General features: G+C 30.2%; 1 protein-coding gene across 4 annotated transcripts; it reads left to right on the forward strand.

The window, feature by feature from the left end:
• Nucleotides 1-13,113: 13,113 nt before the first annotated feature.
• Nucleotides 13,114-19,280, forward strand: LOC123199388. 4 transcript variants are annotated; one of them, XM_044614357.1, is made up of 14 exons: nt 13,117-13,496; nt 13,574-13,639; nt 13,811-13,859; nt 13,937-14,070; nt 14,246-14,347; nt 14,763-14,825; nt 14,919-15,022; nt 15,126-15,207; nt 16,197-16,289; nt 16,857-16,921; nt 17,137-17,170; nt 17,238-17,318; nt 18,742-18,850; nt 18,938-19,280. In XM_044614357.1, the coding sequence occupies exons 1-14, from the start codon at nt 13,377-13,379 to the stop codon at nt 19,030-19,032; spliced, it is 1,197 nt and encodes a 398-aa protein (XP_044470292.1). In that variant the 5' UTR covers nt 13,117-13,376; the 3' UTR covers nt 19,033-19,280. The 4 variants fall into 4 exon arrangements, 3 of the variants coding, with proteins under 3 accessions (XP_044470292.1, XP_044470293.1, XP_044470294.1); XM_044614358.1 differs by having other exon boundaries at nt 13,811-13,856; XM_044614359.1 differs by having other exon boundaries at nt 13,118-13,496; nt 17,137-17,149.
• Nucleotides 19,281-19,509: the final 229 nt, after the last annotated feature.

Raw genomic sequence — 19,509 nt, forward strand, 5'->3', positions numbered from 1 at the left:
CAATTTATCAAGGACGGCAAACTTTTTCCCTCATCTGTAGATACTTGAGAATTGAATTCCTTCGAATTGATTGATACATTCATTTGAGTAACAAACTCCGTTGCTCTGTTCCCTATTCATTTTATTTTTGAAGTTTGGCGAATACGCACTATAACATCAATATTATTCTTTTAGATAGAAGATTGAGCTCATATAGTGATTAAATTTCATATTTTGAGCGTAATGAATAAAAAATTTGGACATTGTGATACGCTTTTACACTAATCACTAACTCTTTTCTTAGAGGTAGTGTATCTCCTATTTGCCAATCATCTAATATTGCAAATAGATCTTACATTCTGAATTAGCCAGAAGAAACCTATGTTATTATAAATATTTTGCTTCAATTCTATTATAAATCCTAAGAATCATAGGAACACTTAGATACTAGTATTTGAATGAAATTCTCCTCTTTGGTTTATAAATATAAAAGACCAACACTGAGGGAGAGACATTGAAAGAGCAAATTAACTCATATTAAAGTCACTATACTATCCTCACATGTGTCTCAGGGTATTTTGCATTGTAACCTTGATTTGTAACACATTATAGATGCATGTTTTCTGACCATTGAATTGAATTACATTAAAAGTTCTCTTTGAGAATAATGAGTAAACAATTTGGACTTTGTGATACTCTTTTACACATATCACTAACTCCTTTCTTAGGGGAATGCAATGATATAAATAACAATGGCTAGAAAGAATTTTTACAATATAAAAGTTGTTTTTAGATTTATAGTAAATATTATTGGTTTTAGGATTACTTCTATATACGATAGATTTTTGCCCATGAAACATTTGTTTGAAGTATCTCTTGATTTAAATCAATTCAAGCAATTATGATCAATGATTAGTTACAACAACAATAGCCAAGTTTATCTCTTATTTGCGGATAGATCTTACACTCTGAATTAGCTTGAAGGAATCCTAAGAATCATATTTAAATGAGGAACACTCAGATACTAGTATTTGAATGTAATTTATCCTATTTGGTTTATAAATATAAAATACTAACACATAGGGAAAGACATTGAAAGAGCAAAATAACTCATACTAGAAATACCTCCACTATCTTCACACGTGTCTCAGGATATTTTGCATCGTAGCATTTATTTGTAACATATCATAGATATATATTTTTCGACCATCAAATTAATTACATTAAAAATTCTCTTTTGTTCTTATTTTTTTTATTTTGATTTATCCTACATTGTAATAGGTATTAAAATTTATTATCTAATCCTCAACGCTATTACTGTAACCTATCTTGTGCAAATTTATGAATTATGTATATCATGGTAATTAGAAATTTCATCAACACGTTGGCATTAGAATGAGTCCACCTTTCGTAACTCATTATCATAAACATCAATCATTTGTTAACCACTAGTGACCAATCTTCTACGATGGCTCATGGACGATGGCATTGGAAAGCCTTGGTTATAAACCTTTTTTTGGTATGTGACCTATATGTTCACCATCATATTGACAGTGAATATAATCATAATTAATATACAATTAGTTATCTCTATATTAACATACAAATATTGGTCTCTAGTAATACATCATAAGCACCTACTTAATAGGTAGTTAGGAGAAAACATAAACCTATCAACATTATGAATATCGTGAAATCAAATTCTTTCATCATCTGATACTCATCAAGGTTAAGTCATTGAACCAATGCCTGTCTCTGAATATCCCTTGATTATAGAGTATTTGATTTTTGGAACAACAACCTTATAAAATTGGATTAAACAACAACTCAATCTTGTTATGGTTATAGATTCGATAATCGTTGCCATCAATGAGATTATCTATTTAGATTTCTTCTGCCATACCTAGAGGTGATATATCCGCTATTGATCCACACATAACTTTAGTGCACTTCTCAATGTATCCAACAACTAACATTCTAGCAACATTAAGTTAAAGGTTATGTTAAGTAGAATCAAACAACGATGATTGATGCATAAGTCTAAGGATTACATGGCCCACAATTTGTTAGAGGATGTTTCTCCTTAAACATAGGGGTTACCATCCATACGAAATCTTTTGGTGGGTTAGTTTAGTGAACTTGCTCATAATAAGCACCTACATATTGTACTAGAGTGTTAATAAATAATTTTTATATTAGGTTTGAGTCTATCCATGACGACTCAACCCGGTCTAGATTCATAAACTGCTAAAAGGTAGTTAGGAAGCAGTTGGAAAGGCAACTGGACACTTATAAATATGTCCAAAAACTATCTCTCTTCCCAAGGGTGAAAGCAATTTTACAGAACAAATTTTTCTTCTTATCCCATAAACCAGAAATCAAAAGCCAATGTATATCTTCCCTATATACAAAATCTAGGCAGTGTAGGAATGCAAATAGGGTCATGAAAATGATTAACATCAAAGCCTCGAAGTGCATTCGAATCATTTGGAAACCAAAATCAAACCTAGTTCAACAAATTTCCTATGTTCAAGAATCAAAAATTACATAATTATTGAATTTGGCATGTTTATGTTTAAGAATGTCCAACATTTTACAAGTGAGATCTATCAGTACCTGTCGGTAAAGTTATTCAACACTATAATAGTCTTTCTGTATTACTAGTGTCTTTGGTCATGATAACACTATAACTACAAACATTTCTAGAATTTTCACCTAATGTGCTCATAGGGTCCTCCAATTCAAAATACGTTCTAAGAATAATTATCTTGATCATATAATAAGTATACAAATAAGATAGAGAATTACAATTTTATTGATAATGAAACTGTTGATGTTTATGGTTTAGAATAACATACATTGTACCAAAATTACAGTTTAAAAATTTTAATCATATTACATATATGTTCAATGTAACACCCACAAGTATGTGCAAACGTTGATTATATGTTATTAAAAAGTAGGGACTGTTGTGCACCATAAGGGTGAATGACCATTCATGCCTTAAGAAGGGCAAAAAGGTCATTTTACATTAAGCATAGGAAAATCGCTTAAGGATTAAAAGGAATGGTTGTGCATGATTGAGAGGACATTCGTTCATCCATTTGTCAAATTTGAAAGTTGATAAAGACCAATTTCATAGTGATTTTGGAATTTTCTATTAAGACATGAAAGGGACGACCGTTCATGAGGAAGGAACAACTATTCATGCAATTATATTTGCAAAATAAAAAGAAGCATTAGTTGTTTAGCTAACCTTTATGTGATATTTTCATTCAGCGGCCAAACAAAAATCAAAGAGAGATTTGAGTGCAACCAAAAAGCATCAAAGGAAGGTTGGAACCACTAAGTTACATGAAGAACAAGCATTCTACAGAGGACAAATAAGTATGTTGTCCTTTCAAGTTGAATGAGTTAAATTTGTTGATGATGCATATGACATGTACTTGTGTGATTTCAATATTTTGGTTACAGTATGTTAATTATGATGCATTGGTATGGAATTGTTGCATGTAAATTATGTCATATGACTTAAACAATTTTTAGAATTGAGTTAAATATTGATTAATGTCTATATTGTGACAATTTGATTTCTTTGAAGTTAAATATGTCTTTTCAAGCATATTTTATAGGGGTATGTATCTAGAGAACGGTATTATATTTATGGTATTAGAACATGATTTTAGAACCCAAAAAAGTGTTTAAAGTTAAGTGTGTTTGAAAATGCATAAGTAAAAATGCCCCTCATGCAACATTGACCACACTTGCACGTCTACCACTGTAAGTTATTTAACCTGCATTGAGATAATAATACATTTGCCTGAATTTGTGTACTATTTCAAGATGAGAAGATCTAGGAGGCTTATCAGTAATACCTAGGTTGTCCCTACCCAAGATTTCCCTAGGCATAATAATTTGCACTTCAAACCTAAAGACCTCTCAAGATTCAAAATGTCCATTTGAAATTCAGAGCGAATTTATCTCGAATAATCTTATGCCTATAGAGTTTGATTAATTTTTATTGTGTGTGACTCATATGCTCTCTATTAGCTCATTAGTGAACGAATTCATGTCAAGCTTTTAACCTAATAGTCATTTGAATGCAAATCAAGATTAGCCTCTAGCAAGACATCATGACCACTCGAGTAATAGAGTGCCAACGATTGACTCATAACATATCAATAATACAATTACTCATATAATTTAATCCTTTTGTCATATAATATCTCTTCGAGATTGAGGCATGAATTTAGTATCTACCTTAGGGTACCCTCAACATGTATAGATTGATATATATATATCAACGTTCGACCAAAATTTGATTAAACAACAACTTAGTCATATTGTGATCATAGGTTTTATTGATTGTCGATACTCATTGGTTCGGCTTATTAAAGGTATTAGCTTCCATTTCCATACTTTTATTGATCTATCATAGCCTTTGTAAATACCTTGATATAGTCAACTACCATCTTTTTGGAAATCCTCTAAAAGGGATTATGTTGAACTAGTGTTAAACTATACCAATCCTTACATAAGATAGTTCAATAATCTTAAGTCTAAAGAACATATATACCTCTGTTCACTAAAAAAGATTTATTCCATAGATATCAGGATAATCATCCATATGAAATCCCCTTAGTAAGTCGTTTGGTGGACAAGTCTACAATGTGCACTTATGTGTTACACCAAGCTATCAACGAACAATTTTAACACATGAAATTTATTGTTATCTTTCAATGAAGTTGTTTAATATTATGATAGTTCTATCACTACTAACCATACCCTTGATCATGATAACAATGGAACTACAAACTTTTTAAGACCAACTACCCAATGTGCAAATATTAGTTGTTATGCACCAATTCCCTTATCACAAATTATCCATTATAAGGGTATTTGTCTCGACATAAATATATGCTTTAACAAACAAAGAGAGTCATAAGAAATTACAAATATGACCTTGATTTATAAACTTATATCGACATAAGGATTACCCTAAGACATCAAACCCAACATAATATACCCTTAATCCTTGGGACAATTAGGGTTTTTATTCCAAAATTTTAAAATTTTGTTGCACTTATAGTTTTGGATGCATGAAAAACCCTTCAATGAATACATTAAACAAGTCATTTATGATGAAATTGTTATAGTTGTTCATGTAAGTTCTACTTACAATTTGACTAATCCATTCATTAAAAGATTGTCATGAGATTTGGTTAAAAGAAAAACAACATTAGTGAGGAGATTAAGCCTTTTGAGTCACCAACAGTGGGAAGCTAACCTTTACATAAGTTATTGTTATTTAATAGTTTAATAGATACAAACAAATTGTTGATAAGTGATTATTTTTTTGTATAGGGTTATATATAGCACTTAATAAATAAGAGGGTGAGTGTAAAATACTTTTAATGAGACTTAATGTTGATTTAAGAATCAAGAGCGATAAACTTTGCCTATATGAAAATAAGTAATGGTCTCACTACTAAAAAAGTATGTATAACTTTGTAAATATTCATCAATACTAGGATGAAGTATAAGATCATAATAGTGTTATTTTGTTAGAAAATTTCTAATTAACATGATTGATTCATGTGTGTAATATTTTCAAAAGGCTACCCTTAATTCAATAAATTTTTTGAAATGTTAGCACTAATAACAAGTTCAACTTGAAAAAGACTTGTTGTACGCATAAATCTATTAACATAACAATCTAGTTGGAGGAATGTTGAATTTGATGGTAACTTGTAATGTTAAGACAAGACAATACCTACATCGAAATAAGAATGAAAAACAATCAATTTAAATGAAAATATATGAGTAATATTGGAACAACACTTAAGGTTTGACACTAGGAATAAGTGTCCCAAGTTAAAGGAACAAACTTTTCTTAAAAACTACAATAATATAAAATCAAGATAAAAAGCTTAAATATACATTATTTTGATGGAATTAGACTTGGCCATGGGCCGGTTTGTCCCGTGAATCAGACCAAAATCGGCTCGGTTAAAACCGAAACCAGAACCGAAAGAACCAGAACCAGATTGAACCGAAACCAAAACCGAATTTTGACGATTCGGTCTCGGTTTATATAATTTTAAACCGTAAAACTACCAGTTCAATCCGGTTTATGAACCGATAGTTTACATCTTTTGAACTGGTAATTTTATTTTTTTTGAATTTTTTTATTTTTTAAATTTTAACAAAATATATCCATTCAATCTATCAACTCTCCCACACTAACTCCTTCAAACTCTCTCATTTACTATAATTCTCATCATTTCAATTATTAATACTCTCTCAATCTTTCAATCAAATTCTCTCAAATTTAATTAAATTCTTTATTTATTTTTTATTAATTTCAATTTCAATTTTTATTATACAATTCATAATTAATTATAGAATTTATTCCTATAATTAATTTTATTTATTATTTTTTTATTATCTTTCATCATTAATTATATAATTTATTTATATAATTAAATTTATTTATTATATAAAAGTGGATAGTTCAAGACTTGAATTACGCTAACAACATATAAAAGTGGACTTCAATGAAGAATCGTTTGATTTAACTACGGATAGTTCGATGATGAGAAATAATAGTCAAGATAGCGGAGGTGAATGATAAGGTAAAGGGGTACTGTCGGCTATTAGATATGCAAAGGTAAGAAAACTACGTAGGTTTTTATTCTTCTAAACCCCAAGAAGATACGTAGGAAGTTTAATTGAAAAATTAAGTTCAAGCCTTTCTTTTAATTTTCAATTATTGTAATTAATAATTTAAAAATTAAATCAAGATCATGTATTAAAATTGACGATTCAATATCGGTTTCAAACTGGGGTCATAAACCAGAACCGTCGATTCTGAACCAAGATCATGAACTGGAACCGTTGGTTCTGAACATGGGTCATGAACCGGAACCATTGGTTCCGAACCGGTTACAAATCGTGTTATTACGATTTTAGTTTAGGGTCTTTATTTTTTTGAACCGTGAACCAGCGGTTTTGAACTGAAACCGTCGATTCATGAACCGTGGCCATGACTAGATGGAATCGACATTCTATATTTAGAATTATGAGCAAGACATTAAACGAACAAAAGAATGATCTTGTTCCATTTGAAACAACCAAAGATTGAAGTTTTGGAATAAATGTTCCAATTTCATCCAATCCTTGAATTTAAAAATAAAATAACTTGAGACTTTTTTGAATGAGTTGATTGAACAAGCTCATTATTGATTTTTTTTTTTCTTATGGAATGGGGGTTCTATTTATGGAACAAGCATTCCATGAAATTCGTAGGATTTTATCTATGTTCATATCTTTATTGTTTCGGCAGTTTTAGTGACACAATAAGTTATATTTAAATTATTAAATAATTATATAATCATTTATTTGAATTTAAAATAATTGTATGAAAGATAAAACTAGTGTCCATTGTAAGCCAAAAATTATGCTGTGAAATGTTGTATTTATTCACAAGTAAAATTCAGAGTTATTTCCAAACCAATGCAAAATTTTGGAACTCATTTCCAATCATTACAATTGTTTTTTGATGGGTAACCATAATTCAAAAGATATGTTTTCACTTTTGTAAGTCATCATCAATTGGGTAACATTATCAGTCACTTGGTATACTTAACTTTTCCCACCTTATACATTTCTCTTTCTATGCATATTTATCCAAAATTTGCATTATCTAAAATTGTAAATAAAAAACAAATATCAAGTTACTAAAAATATTTCACACCGTAAAACTCAATATTTTGTTTTCTAATCGAGCTTCTTATGAAATTTCCAACACAAAATCCATTACAAGAGAACATTTTGTTGTCATGATTGTGTCCAAATCGTGGTGGAGGTTTAATGGTAACAACGAGACAACAAACCTACAAGATATTGTCCCTTTATTATTATTTTTTTCTTTAATCATAAGGGACGTTTAATTAAGAATTGTCCATTTATTATTAATTTTTTAACTATAAGGGGACATTTAATTAAGGATGTTTAATGATTATTTTGATAATTTATTTTTTAGTAATGATATTATTTTATTTAATTTGCTAAGTAATAATTTTTTTTTGTAATAATATGATATAAAAGATAATATGATTACATTACTTTAGTTATTAAAATATTATGAAATTAATCTTAATTTTGTTACAATTTTATTATTACTTATTATTTGTTTTAGATAAAATTACCCTAATTTTTAATTAATATAACAAATAATAATAAAATCTCTTAAAATAATTATACTCAAGAATAATTAAGTAAAATAATATCTTAATATCATTTTATTACATCTAATTAATCACAAAAAACTGTTATAATATGATATGTTCATATTGTTGAGTATAACAATCATAAAAAAAATATTGAAAAGCGTGATATGAAATGTCAAAAACTAAACAAAATATTTAAAGTTGTCAATTAGAGAAAAAACAAGGGTAAGAAACCTAAAAGTGAGACATTGCTCCCTTCAAACTTTAGAAACAAGGGTAAAAAAATCTAGAAGTGAGGAAATTTGCTCCCTTCAAACTTTAGAGCTTGGTTAGTTTACTCTACAATATTTTGAGATGGCAATGGTCCCTTTACAATTGAGTCCTTGTCTCGCGGTATAGCGCATGGATTTCCAACAAAGATGAAGATAGTAAAAATCTTTGTAAGCAGTGATGAGATATGACAAGGATAAAACTCTTCTTATCTGATCCTGTCATAATCCCCTAATCTCTGTCATTTGTTTTCATTCATTTCCATCCTTATCAGCCATCCTACCGCACCACTCTCACTCGATGTCGCCTCCACTATTTTCTTAATTTCTTAACATCGTAGTTCTTGTTCAACTTTCATTAGTTTTTACCAAAACTTATGACACATGGATGCTACAAAGTCTTCTCTTGATTGAATTCTCAATGCACCACTACTTATGGACCCTATACTCATTTTGGATTGACAAGAAACCCAACCAATTATTCCACCACAAACAACAAAATAAAATTGATTCAAGGGGCTGAGGGCTTGTAATTCCAACTATTCAAAATGTCGAAAACCTTTTATATCAACTTTAAGGATGCACACAATTAAGCTGCCCCGAAAGTATAATTTTCCTTCTATTTCTATAACCCTAACTACCATTTTTATACATCCATTCCACAACTCCTAATACTTAATTCGCAACATTTTCTGTCTCTCTTATTATCACCTTGTCTTCAAGATGGTAAGATTAGATTTTTTTTTTTAAATTTTTTAGTAATATAAATTATAAATTTGGAAAAAATTTCGAACCATAGGCTCGATAATTGAGGTGACAGAATTTGTTTTGAAGCAGCCACAAGTGCTTTGACTTCTTACTCAATTGCAAACTTCCAATTTAGAGCTTTATGAATGTTAGTAGGAATTTGAGTTGTAACACATCTTGTAGTTTATGTCTTGAAAATTAGGAGACAATCCTTCATAAGAAGCAAAGTTATTCTCCTTCTACTTACCTTGAAAAAAAAAAAAAACTTATTCTTCTTTCCTCAATCCAACCAGTCATATTTATTTTTCTAATATTTTAAATTTCAAATTCAAATATTATTTTATTCAAATTGAATAAATTATCCTAATCAAATCAATTATGTAAATTTCAAATTCAAATATTATTATAATCAAATCAAATATATAATCTTAATCAAATTAAATATATTATTATTATTATTATTATTTAATCCTTACACTTGTCCACTCTCCCATGTGTATATGTTTGATTCTCATTTACAATGTTTTTAAAACCAGTCAACTAGTCTAGTCGAACCAGTTGCCTTACACTTGTCCACTCCATTAATTAATCCCATGTGTACATGTTTGATTCTTATCTGTAATGTTTATAAAATCAGAGCAATAGCCAAACTAGTTGTCTTAGTAGTTTGCGGTTCGACCAATTCAACTACCTAATTTTGATTCAAACCACTATAATTGAATAAATATTATAAAGAGTTTAATTAATACTTCTCTAACATTATAAAATTATTTTATTAATTAATATGAGTGTCATTTATTAAACATTCTCAAATTTATCACTATATTTAAATATATTTATTTATACTTATAATACAATACACAACATTAGAGATTTAGAGAACAAATTATTTGCATAAATTTCATTTGATTCATAATAAATTCTTAACTTTAAATTTTAATAGCATAAATTATTCTAATATGTAGAACAAAGTATAAACAAAAATTCTCATAAATTTAAATTTTCATTTCATGTTACTCACACAACAAATTTATATAAATCATACAAAGTTTAATTTTACCAAATTATTTAACTAAATTAATACAAAATTATACCTAATGCCTAGCCTACCTTTTATCTACTGCAAAACATTGATGAAGTTGTTGTGTTTGAACCTTAGATTTGAAATTTGATGGAGACCTTTAAGAGATTTTTTGGTTTTGACTTTTTACTTTTGAAATAATTCTAGTTGTAGGCTAATATTAGGCTTTTGTTACAGATCCAAGTGGTTTTCCACCAAATCAAGTCAAGAAAAAGTGATGGGAAATTATTTATTATTACAGAGCACATGGAGGAAGAAATTGGTGAGGCTGACGTAGGAGAAAAAAAACAAAAGGGTGTTAATTAATGTATTAGGTAAAAAGATGATGGCAAACTACTATATAAACCCCCTTCCTTTTTCTATCACTTGAACATACATTGAGAAGCATTTGGATTCTATATAAAATTACCCTTTCAATTCCTTCTTACTTCCATTCTCATTTATCTTCTTTATTTCAATTCTTCCTTCATTTCTTTATCTTTCATATTGGTTAAATTAATTTTATAATACGTTATCAGCACGATAACAATGGAGGGGTGTGTTGTGACCTAAAATTTTACATCGCTCTCGTACTGTCTACTGAGCGTGTATATAAGTAGAGGCTTGAAGCCTTTGACTCGAATGACGTGTTTTAAAGCCATGAGGGCCTGAATCCCAAAATGAACAATATCTGTTAAGCTGTTTATAACAACTTTAACATATTTTCTTTTTTCTTTTTAATTTTAATATTAAAATATTAGTGTATTTAATGTAATTGAAGACTGTAAAATCGGGTTTTTGATGTTTAAAAATAAAGAAAATTTCAAGTCCATCATTCCTAATTGGTTTTGATAGAGTTTTTAGTGGTTAAAATTTAAAAAAACAAACTGAACCAGACTAAGGACTGGATCTCGGTTAAACCGGGTGAACTGGACAGTCTAATCCAAATTTGAAAACACTGCTCATTTGCATTATTCCTTTCACTTTGGATACTTGGACCCCAAATAATCGAATTACACCTAAATACTAGAATTGTGCTTTATGGATCACCAAATTGGTGGCTTGGGCTTCCATTTCGCTTCATCAGTCTTGGGCCGGATTAACACTAGGCTTGCCTTCAGTCTTCTCCTTTTAGGTAGTGGAGGCTGAAATGCCATTAAGCAATACCCTGTATACACATTTTTTAGATATAATTGAGTATATTAATTATATATCATTATATGTTTAAATATTATTATATATTTAATTTAAAATTACTCTATTATAAGATAATATATTATTTCTATATCTAATTAGATATTTAAAAATAAATATACATAATTTTATTAAAAATTATTAGATCCACTAATAGCTTCTTGGCCGAATAGAGGTTCAAATGGTGATTTCATAGTTATCTGGGCTGAATTCAACATGGACTTGCAATTGGCTTGACTATTGGACTCATCTCGGGCCGAAGGAGCATAGAACTGGGAAAGGAACTCTTTCAGGGCTGCCTTGAAGGTGAATTTGCATCAGGAGGTAACCAACCTTCTTTGAGAATCAGCCATTTAACTCCCAAATACTAGGAACTTGATCATCAGCTACTGGATTATTATGTAAGCGAACAATTCAAGTAGTGCTGCTATCGTGATTTTCTCTCAACCCTTGGCAACTCCTTTATCACACTGGACAATCAGGATTATAAAACAAGGGAAAGCATTACATTATTTGCCTGATGTTGGACACTTGCTGGAGGAGTTATAACAAGACTGTTAATTATCATCACTGAGACAGAGTCTGATGGAGCTGAAATTTTATCTCTCTGAAGCTGTTTGTGGGGAGCATTCCATTGAGTGATTTGCTGACATATTTAGCTTCTTGTTTCAAGAGGTATACAAGGATTAGGTATTTAATTAATTTTGAGTGTCAAATCTTATTTACATAAGTTATGTCATAGGTTCTAAGTTATGACAATGAGTTCAGCTTTAAATACTTATTTTCATGTTGTAATATTATATAAGTTTTAGTGGTGGATAATTATATGATCAACACATTCAACACTCTGATAGCTTATGTAAGGATGTCATGTGTCTGATATCATGATGTTACGATAAATAGAAATAAAAATATTAATCTGATAATTTATATAAAGATGTCATATGTCTGATATTATGATGTTACGACAAATGAAAATAAAAATATTCATATAATAAGTGATGTTATATATATATATAACTTAAAAAGTAATACTATGTGTATCCATTTTGAATATATAATTATATATATTTATGTATGTCATTATATAATTACATATTATTTTATTCGTAATTAAAAATCATCTAATCATGTGACAATATATATAAGTGTGTATATATTTATATAGGTAAAATAGATATACATAATTTTATTATAACTTAAATCTCAAAATGACAACCTTTTTTTTTATATATATATATATTGTATGTGTAGTGAGAAACTGAAAACTTCAAGTAACATTAGTTTTTGACAACTTAAAATAGCACAAGGATGGGACAAGAACATAATGAGAAACACTATGGACATTCTTGGTATTTCTTTCTTCAAATTATGGAAAGACTATAGACATATCTTGTATCCACCCAAAATTATTTATTTCTCAAGTTTTCACCCTTTCCTTTACTTTTGAAAAATCCTTTTACTCACTTATGAGTTATTAAATTTGTTAGTTTTAAAAGTTAAGTCATTATTTTTATTTATAATATTAAAAATAAATTAAAATTTTATAGGAAAAAAGACAATTTTTCCTGTACCAAAATTTAAAAAAACAATATTTCCAACCCCCCTCCCAAAGGTTTACTCTTAATCTCCAGCTACTCCACCAACAGTCTCTCTCTTTGAAAACATTCTCTTCCTCTAACAGTGTCTCCCTTTTTTAGCTGACGATTGATGCGGGAAAGACAAATTAGGTATCCAAAACTAGATTGACATAGTGAAGATGTTTTATTAAGCAAATCCTATCTCTTAATGGACTGCCAAGAGATAAAGGGCCCATAACTGGGCTTTCAACCAATAATAACAAATTGCCTGCATTTCCCTGGGTGTGTCTGATAGTAGGAGAAATTATCCACGGAAATGGAAGAACTGAGAAGGCTGGAGCAAGTACAGAGAACATTGGCATTCATGCAACCTCGTGGCTTTCTATCAAACAATCAAGATTCCGATCGTTTTTTAGCTAATTTCATTCTCCTATTGGTATTTCTTTTTTTTTTTTTTTTTTGGCTTTCTCCCTTATATATTACGCGTTTATACTAAATACTAATTAATTCTAGGTACAACCTTGTGGAGAACTCAACTTTGACAACAAGTGCCGCTTGATTTTACAGCACTTGCCAAGCGTCAGTGGTTCTTGATTTTTGTTTCTTTTCCTTTTAATTACTTGTGTTTATGTTAGTTATGTCGAGTTGTCGGAGAAGTTTATCATTGTTTTAGTAAGGTTTTTGATGAATTTTGTATTTACTTAGGTCTGCTTTGGAATATGATTTTTTTGGCATTTAATTGTTTTGCAGCTTTCACCATCATTGCTTGAGGAAGCATCACTGTGGCTTAGTGAGGGTGGTATATGAATATTGCTTGCCTATTTCATTGGCTCAATGAAGTGTTAAAAGTATGAATACAACTTTTCTTTCTTGCAGCCTCTCAACAAAATTGTATTCCAAGTGATATTCTAAAAGAGAGTGAGTGTGATTTGCTGGCAAGTCATTATGATGACAGAGCGATGGTTGGACTTGATGCTATGCAGCGAGCAAATTCTACGCTTGAGGATTTTGTATGCTCTTGTTCTTAGAACTTATTGCTTGATTTATTTAGCTTAGTTGAAATAATCCTTTTATCAAGTAATTTCTGTAACAGTTTTGTAAACCTAACTGAATTGGAATTGATAGATGCAGCATTTCAAACTGAACCTTGCTAATTTAGTAATTAACTTGAATATGGATCAACAGTGCAGATCTTATCTCATGTTTCATGGAATGGATGCTGGCAGTCCACAAGCAATATTCAAATATTTGCCGGTGTTGTCATTCACAGAAAGTTATATATATCAGGTAATGATCTGGAATAAATGTATTGATGTGATAACCCTTTTAATAATATAAAAAACATTGGGAAATAGTTTATGATTTTATTAGATATTACTGTGGCTGGTAAAACAGTTTTCTGATAGCAAAGAAAAGTAGCTGTGCCTGGCCTGTGCTTCAACTTTATTCTGGAAAATTAAACAAAAAATTTACTACCAGAATTAGACATTCTCTCAACTTGTACACCAGCAAATCGTCTATATAAAGTGACAAGTATTGTAATTATGTTTTCCTTTTTCCTCTCAGCAGTCTTAACGCAGCTGGATGGTTTGATTGAATAAATTCTTGATGTGCCAACAGGAGAGCTTATCATGCTTATCTTTTCCTTTAACCTCTCAACAGTCTTTTATTTTCTTTTTTTGTTTTTCTTTTCTTAATGCAGCTGGATACTCTGAATGAAAAAATCCTTGATGTGCCAACCAATGGAATTACTGGGGGAGCTGAGGTCATAATACTACAGATTTTGAGAGCTTCAACCTCAAAAACCTTGTTTTTATTCAACTGTAACTTAATCTGTGTAATTATGTTTGTGATGCAGGAAATATATCATAAACAGGTTCCAAACTTAACAGATGTGTTCAAAGCTGTTCCATTCAAACCACTTATTGGTATGCTTGAACATCATGGCCTTTTGACAGAGAGGTAAAATATCTGACTCTCTGAATGTACTTTTTTGCAAAAAAGAAAGTGGTTCTGAAGTCCTAAGCTAAATTTTGTTGATATTATCTTTGCTTCATGGATGAAGGATCAGAGAAGAATTAAGATTCGGAGAAGAGTATTGGGCTCTAGAAAGAAAATTATGTTGGGCATTGATGAGCAGAAAGCAAGTATGTATGTTAGTGGCAATGACTAATGTTCATACATACATACATATATATATATATATATATATATACACGTTTATTCTTTTGGCTGGCAATTCTGTTTCTTGATAATTGCTTAAGTTAGTGATACTCATGAGGACACTCTGGAAAGCTTATTGAGCCTTGATATTAATTGTTTGCCAAAGTCATCCTGTTGTAGTACTTTTAACTATAATTTTTTTATTGTAGATTTGAGTTTACTAGTTTTTTAAAATGATATTGATTTCAGATATCTATATATGTGACTAAACATAAGGGGTGCCTAACAATATATCATTTTTATGAAATGGGACTCTGGATTTTTATCTTTTCTGCTAATGTACTTTTAGTATGTGAAGTTATTAATTGTGTGTTTTGGTGGAACTAGTAAATTGCTTTTGTTTTTTCCTTCTTTTGGTTCCTGCTTTTACTTTTCATGTTAGAGAGATTTGATTGACATAATTCAAGACAAGAATAACATTTATTTTCTAAAGTTTACAGATGTACAATCTATTCACCCATGAATAGACTGCTCTATGAGACACTTAAACATGATGCAAACAGTTCCAAGTCATACATGAATCTTGAGTTATTGAAGATAAGCAATAATTGAATTAGTCTTGCAAGTTGTCTAGTCCTTTCTAAATAATCCACTATGCAAACACCATGGGATTGGTGTACCACTCCACATCTTATTCAACCAGAGATAGTCCTTACAAAAGAAAATGCGAAACTGACACATTGTTTTAATAATATGATTTTTGAGTTGGTTGAATTGCTGTAATGGACACTCTTTCATGTCCATTTTTCTTTTCTCTCTGTTTAGTTAAAGTTTTTTCGAGTAAAATATTGATATTTGTTCAGAATAATTAATGGATTCCTTTTCTCTCTGTTTTTTTATCTCTTGTGTAAGTTGTAAAGCCTTGTCATGCCAAGAATAATGGTTTGATTAAACAATTGATATTGTTTTTCAGGTATCTATTGAAAATGTTATGAGGGCAATTCATCTAAAATCGTTTGATTATCGGGTGCTGAATCTTTTGTTGTATCAGTTAAGAGGAGAAAAGGTAAACTTTGTTTGCATGTGATATCTCTGGTGGATATATTTTTGCTTGACAAAACTTTATGTTTCACATTATTTAAGTTCCTTCTTAGATCTTTTTTCTGAAGCCTTTGTCTTCTTTTGAACTTTTACGTTGTTAATAAAGCTTTAAATTTCTACTAGTGTGACAACTACATCATATCTAGATGTTGTATGTTGTTGTCTCTTGTTACATAATTATGTAACCTCTTCTTCTCTTGTCTTCTAATATTGCTATATGACTATTATTATTTGGTATTGGCGTTATTATATTTTTAAATTTTCAGTTACCAAAACCTTCCCAGAAGTAAATAGTCAGCTTTATTTGTATCATTTTCCTTTTTACGAATGTTTCTTACTCAACATATTTATATGATACCCTGGTAGTAAAAGTGCAGTTTTATTTCTGTAAATGACACTTTCTTTATGACTGAAATGCTGCTTTTATTGTTATTTCTAGTGTGAAATTAAGTGTTAATTTACATTATTGAAGTCTGCTGGAACTGTTATATTTTATTGGGCTAAATGTCTCTTCTTTGAAGCTACTGTAAAGGTGAATGACTTGCACATGGAATTTCTTTCAATCTCAGAATTTCTAGTAGAAATATCTGATGATCTGTAAGTATGTTTCTCTTTTTGTTTCTCCATTGGTTTTTCCGTAGTTCCATGTAAATGAGAGTTTAAGTGATAATCATTTGGCTTGTAAAATCTTTTGACTCCTGTAATATAATGCTGTTACTGGGTTAATAAATGTTTGATAAAATCATTTATATTCTGATCATGTGGCAAGCATGATTATTCTTAGTACAAAATTGCGATCGGTGATGCTGCAGGTTTGACTATGAGGTTAGTTCATTGATTGACAAGGTTATAACTACTGCTGCTCCAGTTTCATTAAAACAATATCTGACTCATAGTTATGGTTTTTTTCTAGGATGATGTTTTGGAGAATAATTTCAACATTTTGCGGATGTTTGTCAGAATATATGGACCATCAACAGGCCCAACCATGCTAGTTAGTACACCAATCTATTCATTTTCTTTCTATTTGAATTGTTATTCCTTGTCGAAATTGAATTTTTCCTCTGATTATTCATTGTTTCTGGCTCATTTTGAATAAACACTGAACCATAATCCCCAAGGGTTGGGCTCAGTAATTAATGCCTTTCATTTCTATAAAAATCAAGAGGTTCAACTCTCCTTGGAGACACTTATTTGAGCTATTCCCAAGTTTCCTTACTAAAGGTTATAGAGTTCAAGTCATTTAAGCTGTTGAATATATGGTAACAGTCAGGGAAGTTTTTGCAAACAAAACAAGAAAAAGAACTCTGAGCCATATAGTAGCTCATTGTTGATTGGTGTACTAGGTTAATATACCTATGCTCTTTTTTTCTTTTTCCAATATATTACATTTCCATATTTTTTAACTATGCACCATTTATCCTCCTGTTTACTATCAAACTTAATAGCAATATAGGAGATACTGTTGAATAGATGTAAACTATCCCACCATATAAGGTGGCTTAATCAAAAGTCTTAGGAAACTGGAATGGAAATTAGGGGAAATGTTAACTCAGTTTCCAAAATAAACTTCTGGAGTGCATGCATGATTTGAGATTGTTTTAAGAAGATAAATGGATATGATTTTTATTTGACTGATTTTTTTCTTACTTACATCTTTGTTTATGCATTTAACATGTCTATTAGCATTTCCGATTGTGGTAAAAGTACACAAGACGTAAGTGTAGTGCACAATCTAGTGCAGTCTCTATGCCCATTTAGATTTCTCATTCCTAGCGTGCTTTTCAAAGAGAAGTCCTACTAAGTCTCTACGCAAGTATGTATACTTGGCAAGGATTTGGAATTCTGATCTTCATTAGAGATGGAGAGTAACCTTTGTTACTTTTTTGTCTGTGTGTCCAGTATCTCTTAGCCTTCCCATATTGAGCGAATAGATTTCAGGATAAAGAGAAGATATAAAGAAAAAGGGAGACAGATTTGAATCAGTAAGTGTGGACAAACACAAATGAAGAGAAAGTACAGTGGAAAAAGATGACAACTGATGATTTTGAGGAGACTAATGAGCAAAGCGGAAGAATAGAAGGGATATTAGAGTGTTATTATTGAGAAAAGTAGATAGGAGAGAAAATAAAATAAGGACGAATGAGAATTGATAGAGGGGAGAGAACAAAACCATTTTAATTTTTTTTATTTCTTGCGTATTTCCTGCCAAAAAAATGTATATCAAGGCTTATTTATAGTGGCCAGAAAGCATAGTCTTACTTATTGTGCTATCATAAATCTGAAGAAAATTTTAATAATATTGTAATTAAGTATTATAATATCAGCCATCTTGGTTGTGCATCTTTTTGTTCATTCTAATATGATACCATAACAGTTACCGATTGTTTTCCTTAAATTAATGTTTTTGCTTTTAGGCAAAATGCATCAGCAAGGCTGAAGAAAAGTACCAAGCTTTACTGAAATCTTTAGACCTTGAACTATCAATTAACTACCAGAGAAGATGCGAAGAAGCTGCTAAAGAAGGTAATTTATTGGAAATCAATAGGCTATGAAATCAGAAATTTTTTGTCTTCTAGTTCCTTGATGGACATTTGAGTTTGTGCTTTTCAGGTGGGATGATATCTGGACATCCTTTTGGCACATGGACTATACCCCCTATAATTGCAGATGAGGAATCTTATAGATCCAACTCAAGTTTGAAATGACTGGTTGTTCCTCTAAATTGATTCTTTGGATGATTATGCAATCAAGTTACTATTTCTAAGATGGCAAAGCTTCAATATTACATCTGGATTTAGTTTTGGGACATCAATTATGTATTTAGGTTTTGCTTAACAGTATGTTAGATGAATGTGGCAATAACTCAGGTAGGCAGAGTTATTTATGGATGAAGAACAAAAATGCATCTTATTGTCAAAGTATTTTGTGGAGGGTTTTCAATTTTCTTTGAAAATATGCTGCATGTACTACTATACTTATCTGACCGAATAATTGCACAGTGGTTTTTTCTTTTAAGTAATAGAACCAGTTGGTAATTTTTTGAACCACCCTTCAGATTATCCAGTGAGAGTGACTATTAGACAATGACTTCTAGTTAGCTCAAATACTTGGTGGAGTTATATTAAATCGTTGACGACGTTCATGTAAACTTGGATATGACCAATTTTGTTGAAAGGAGTAAT

This window comes from Mangifera indica, chromosome 16 (assembly GCF_011075055.1).
Source record: "Mangifera indica cultivar Alphonso chromosome 16, CATAS_Mindica_2.1, whole genome shotgun sequence".
Lineage (NCBI taxonomy): Eukaryota > Viridiplantae > Streptophyta > Magnoliopsida > Sapindales > Anacardiaceae > Mangifera > Mangifera indica.

Excerpts from the sequence above, each read along its gene's own strand:
- LOC123199388 (XM_044614357.1), top strand. The coding sequence starts at position 13,377 with ATGGAAGAACTGAGAAGGCTGGAGCAAGTACAGAGAACATTGGCATTC. Across the intron at positions 16,290-16,856 it reads ATCAGTTAAGAGGAGAAAAG|GTGAATGACTTGCACATGGA; the intron begins GTAAACTTTGTT and ends GCTACTGTAAAG. Across the intron at positions 16,922-17,136 it reads GTAGAAATATCTGATGATCT|GTTTGACTATGAGGTTAGTT; the intron begins GTAAGTATGTTT and ends GTGATGCTGCAG.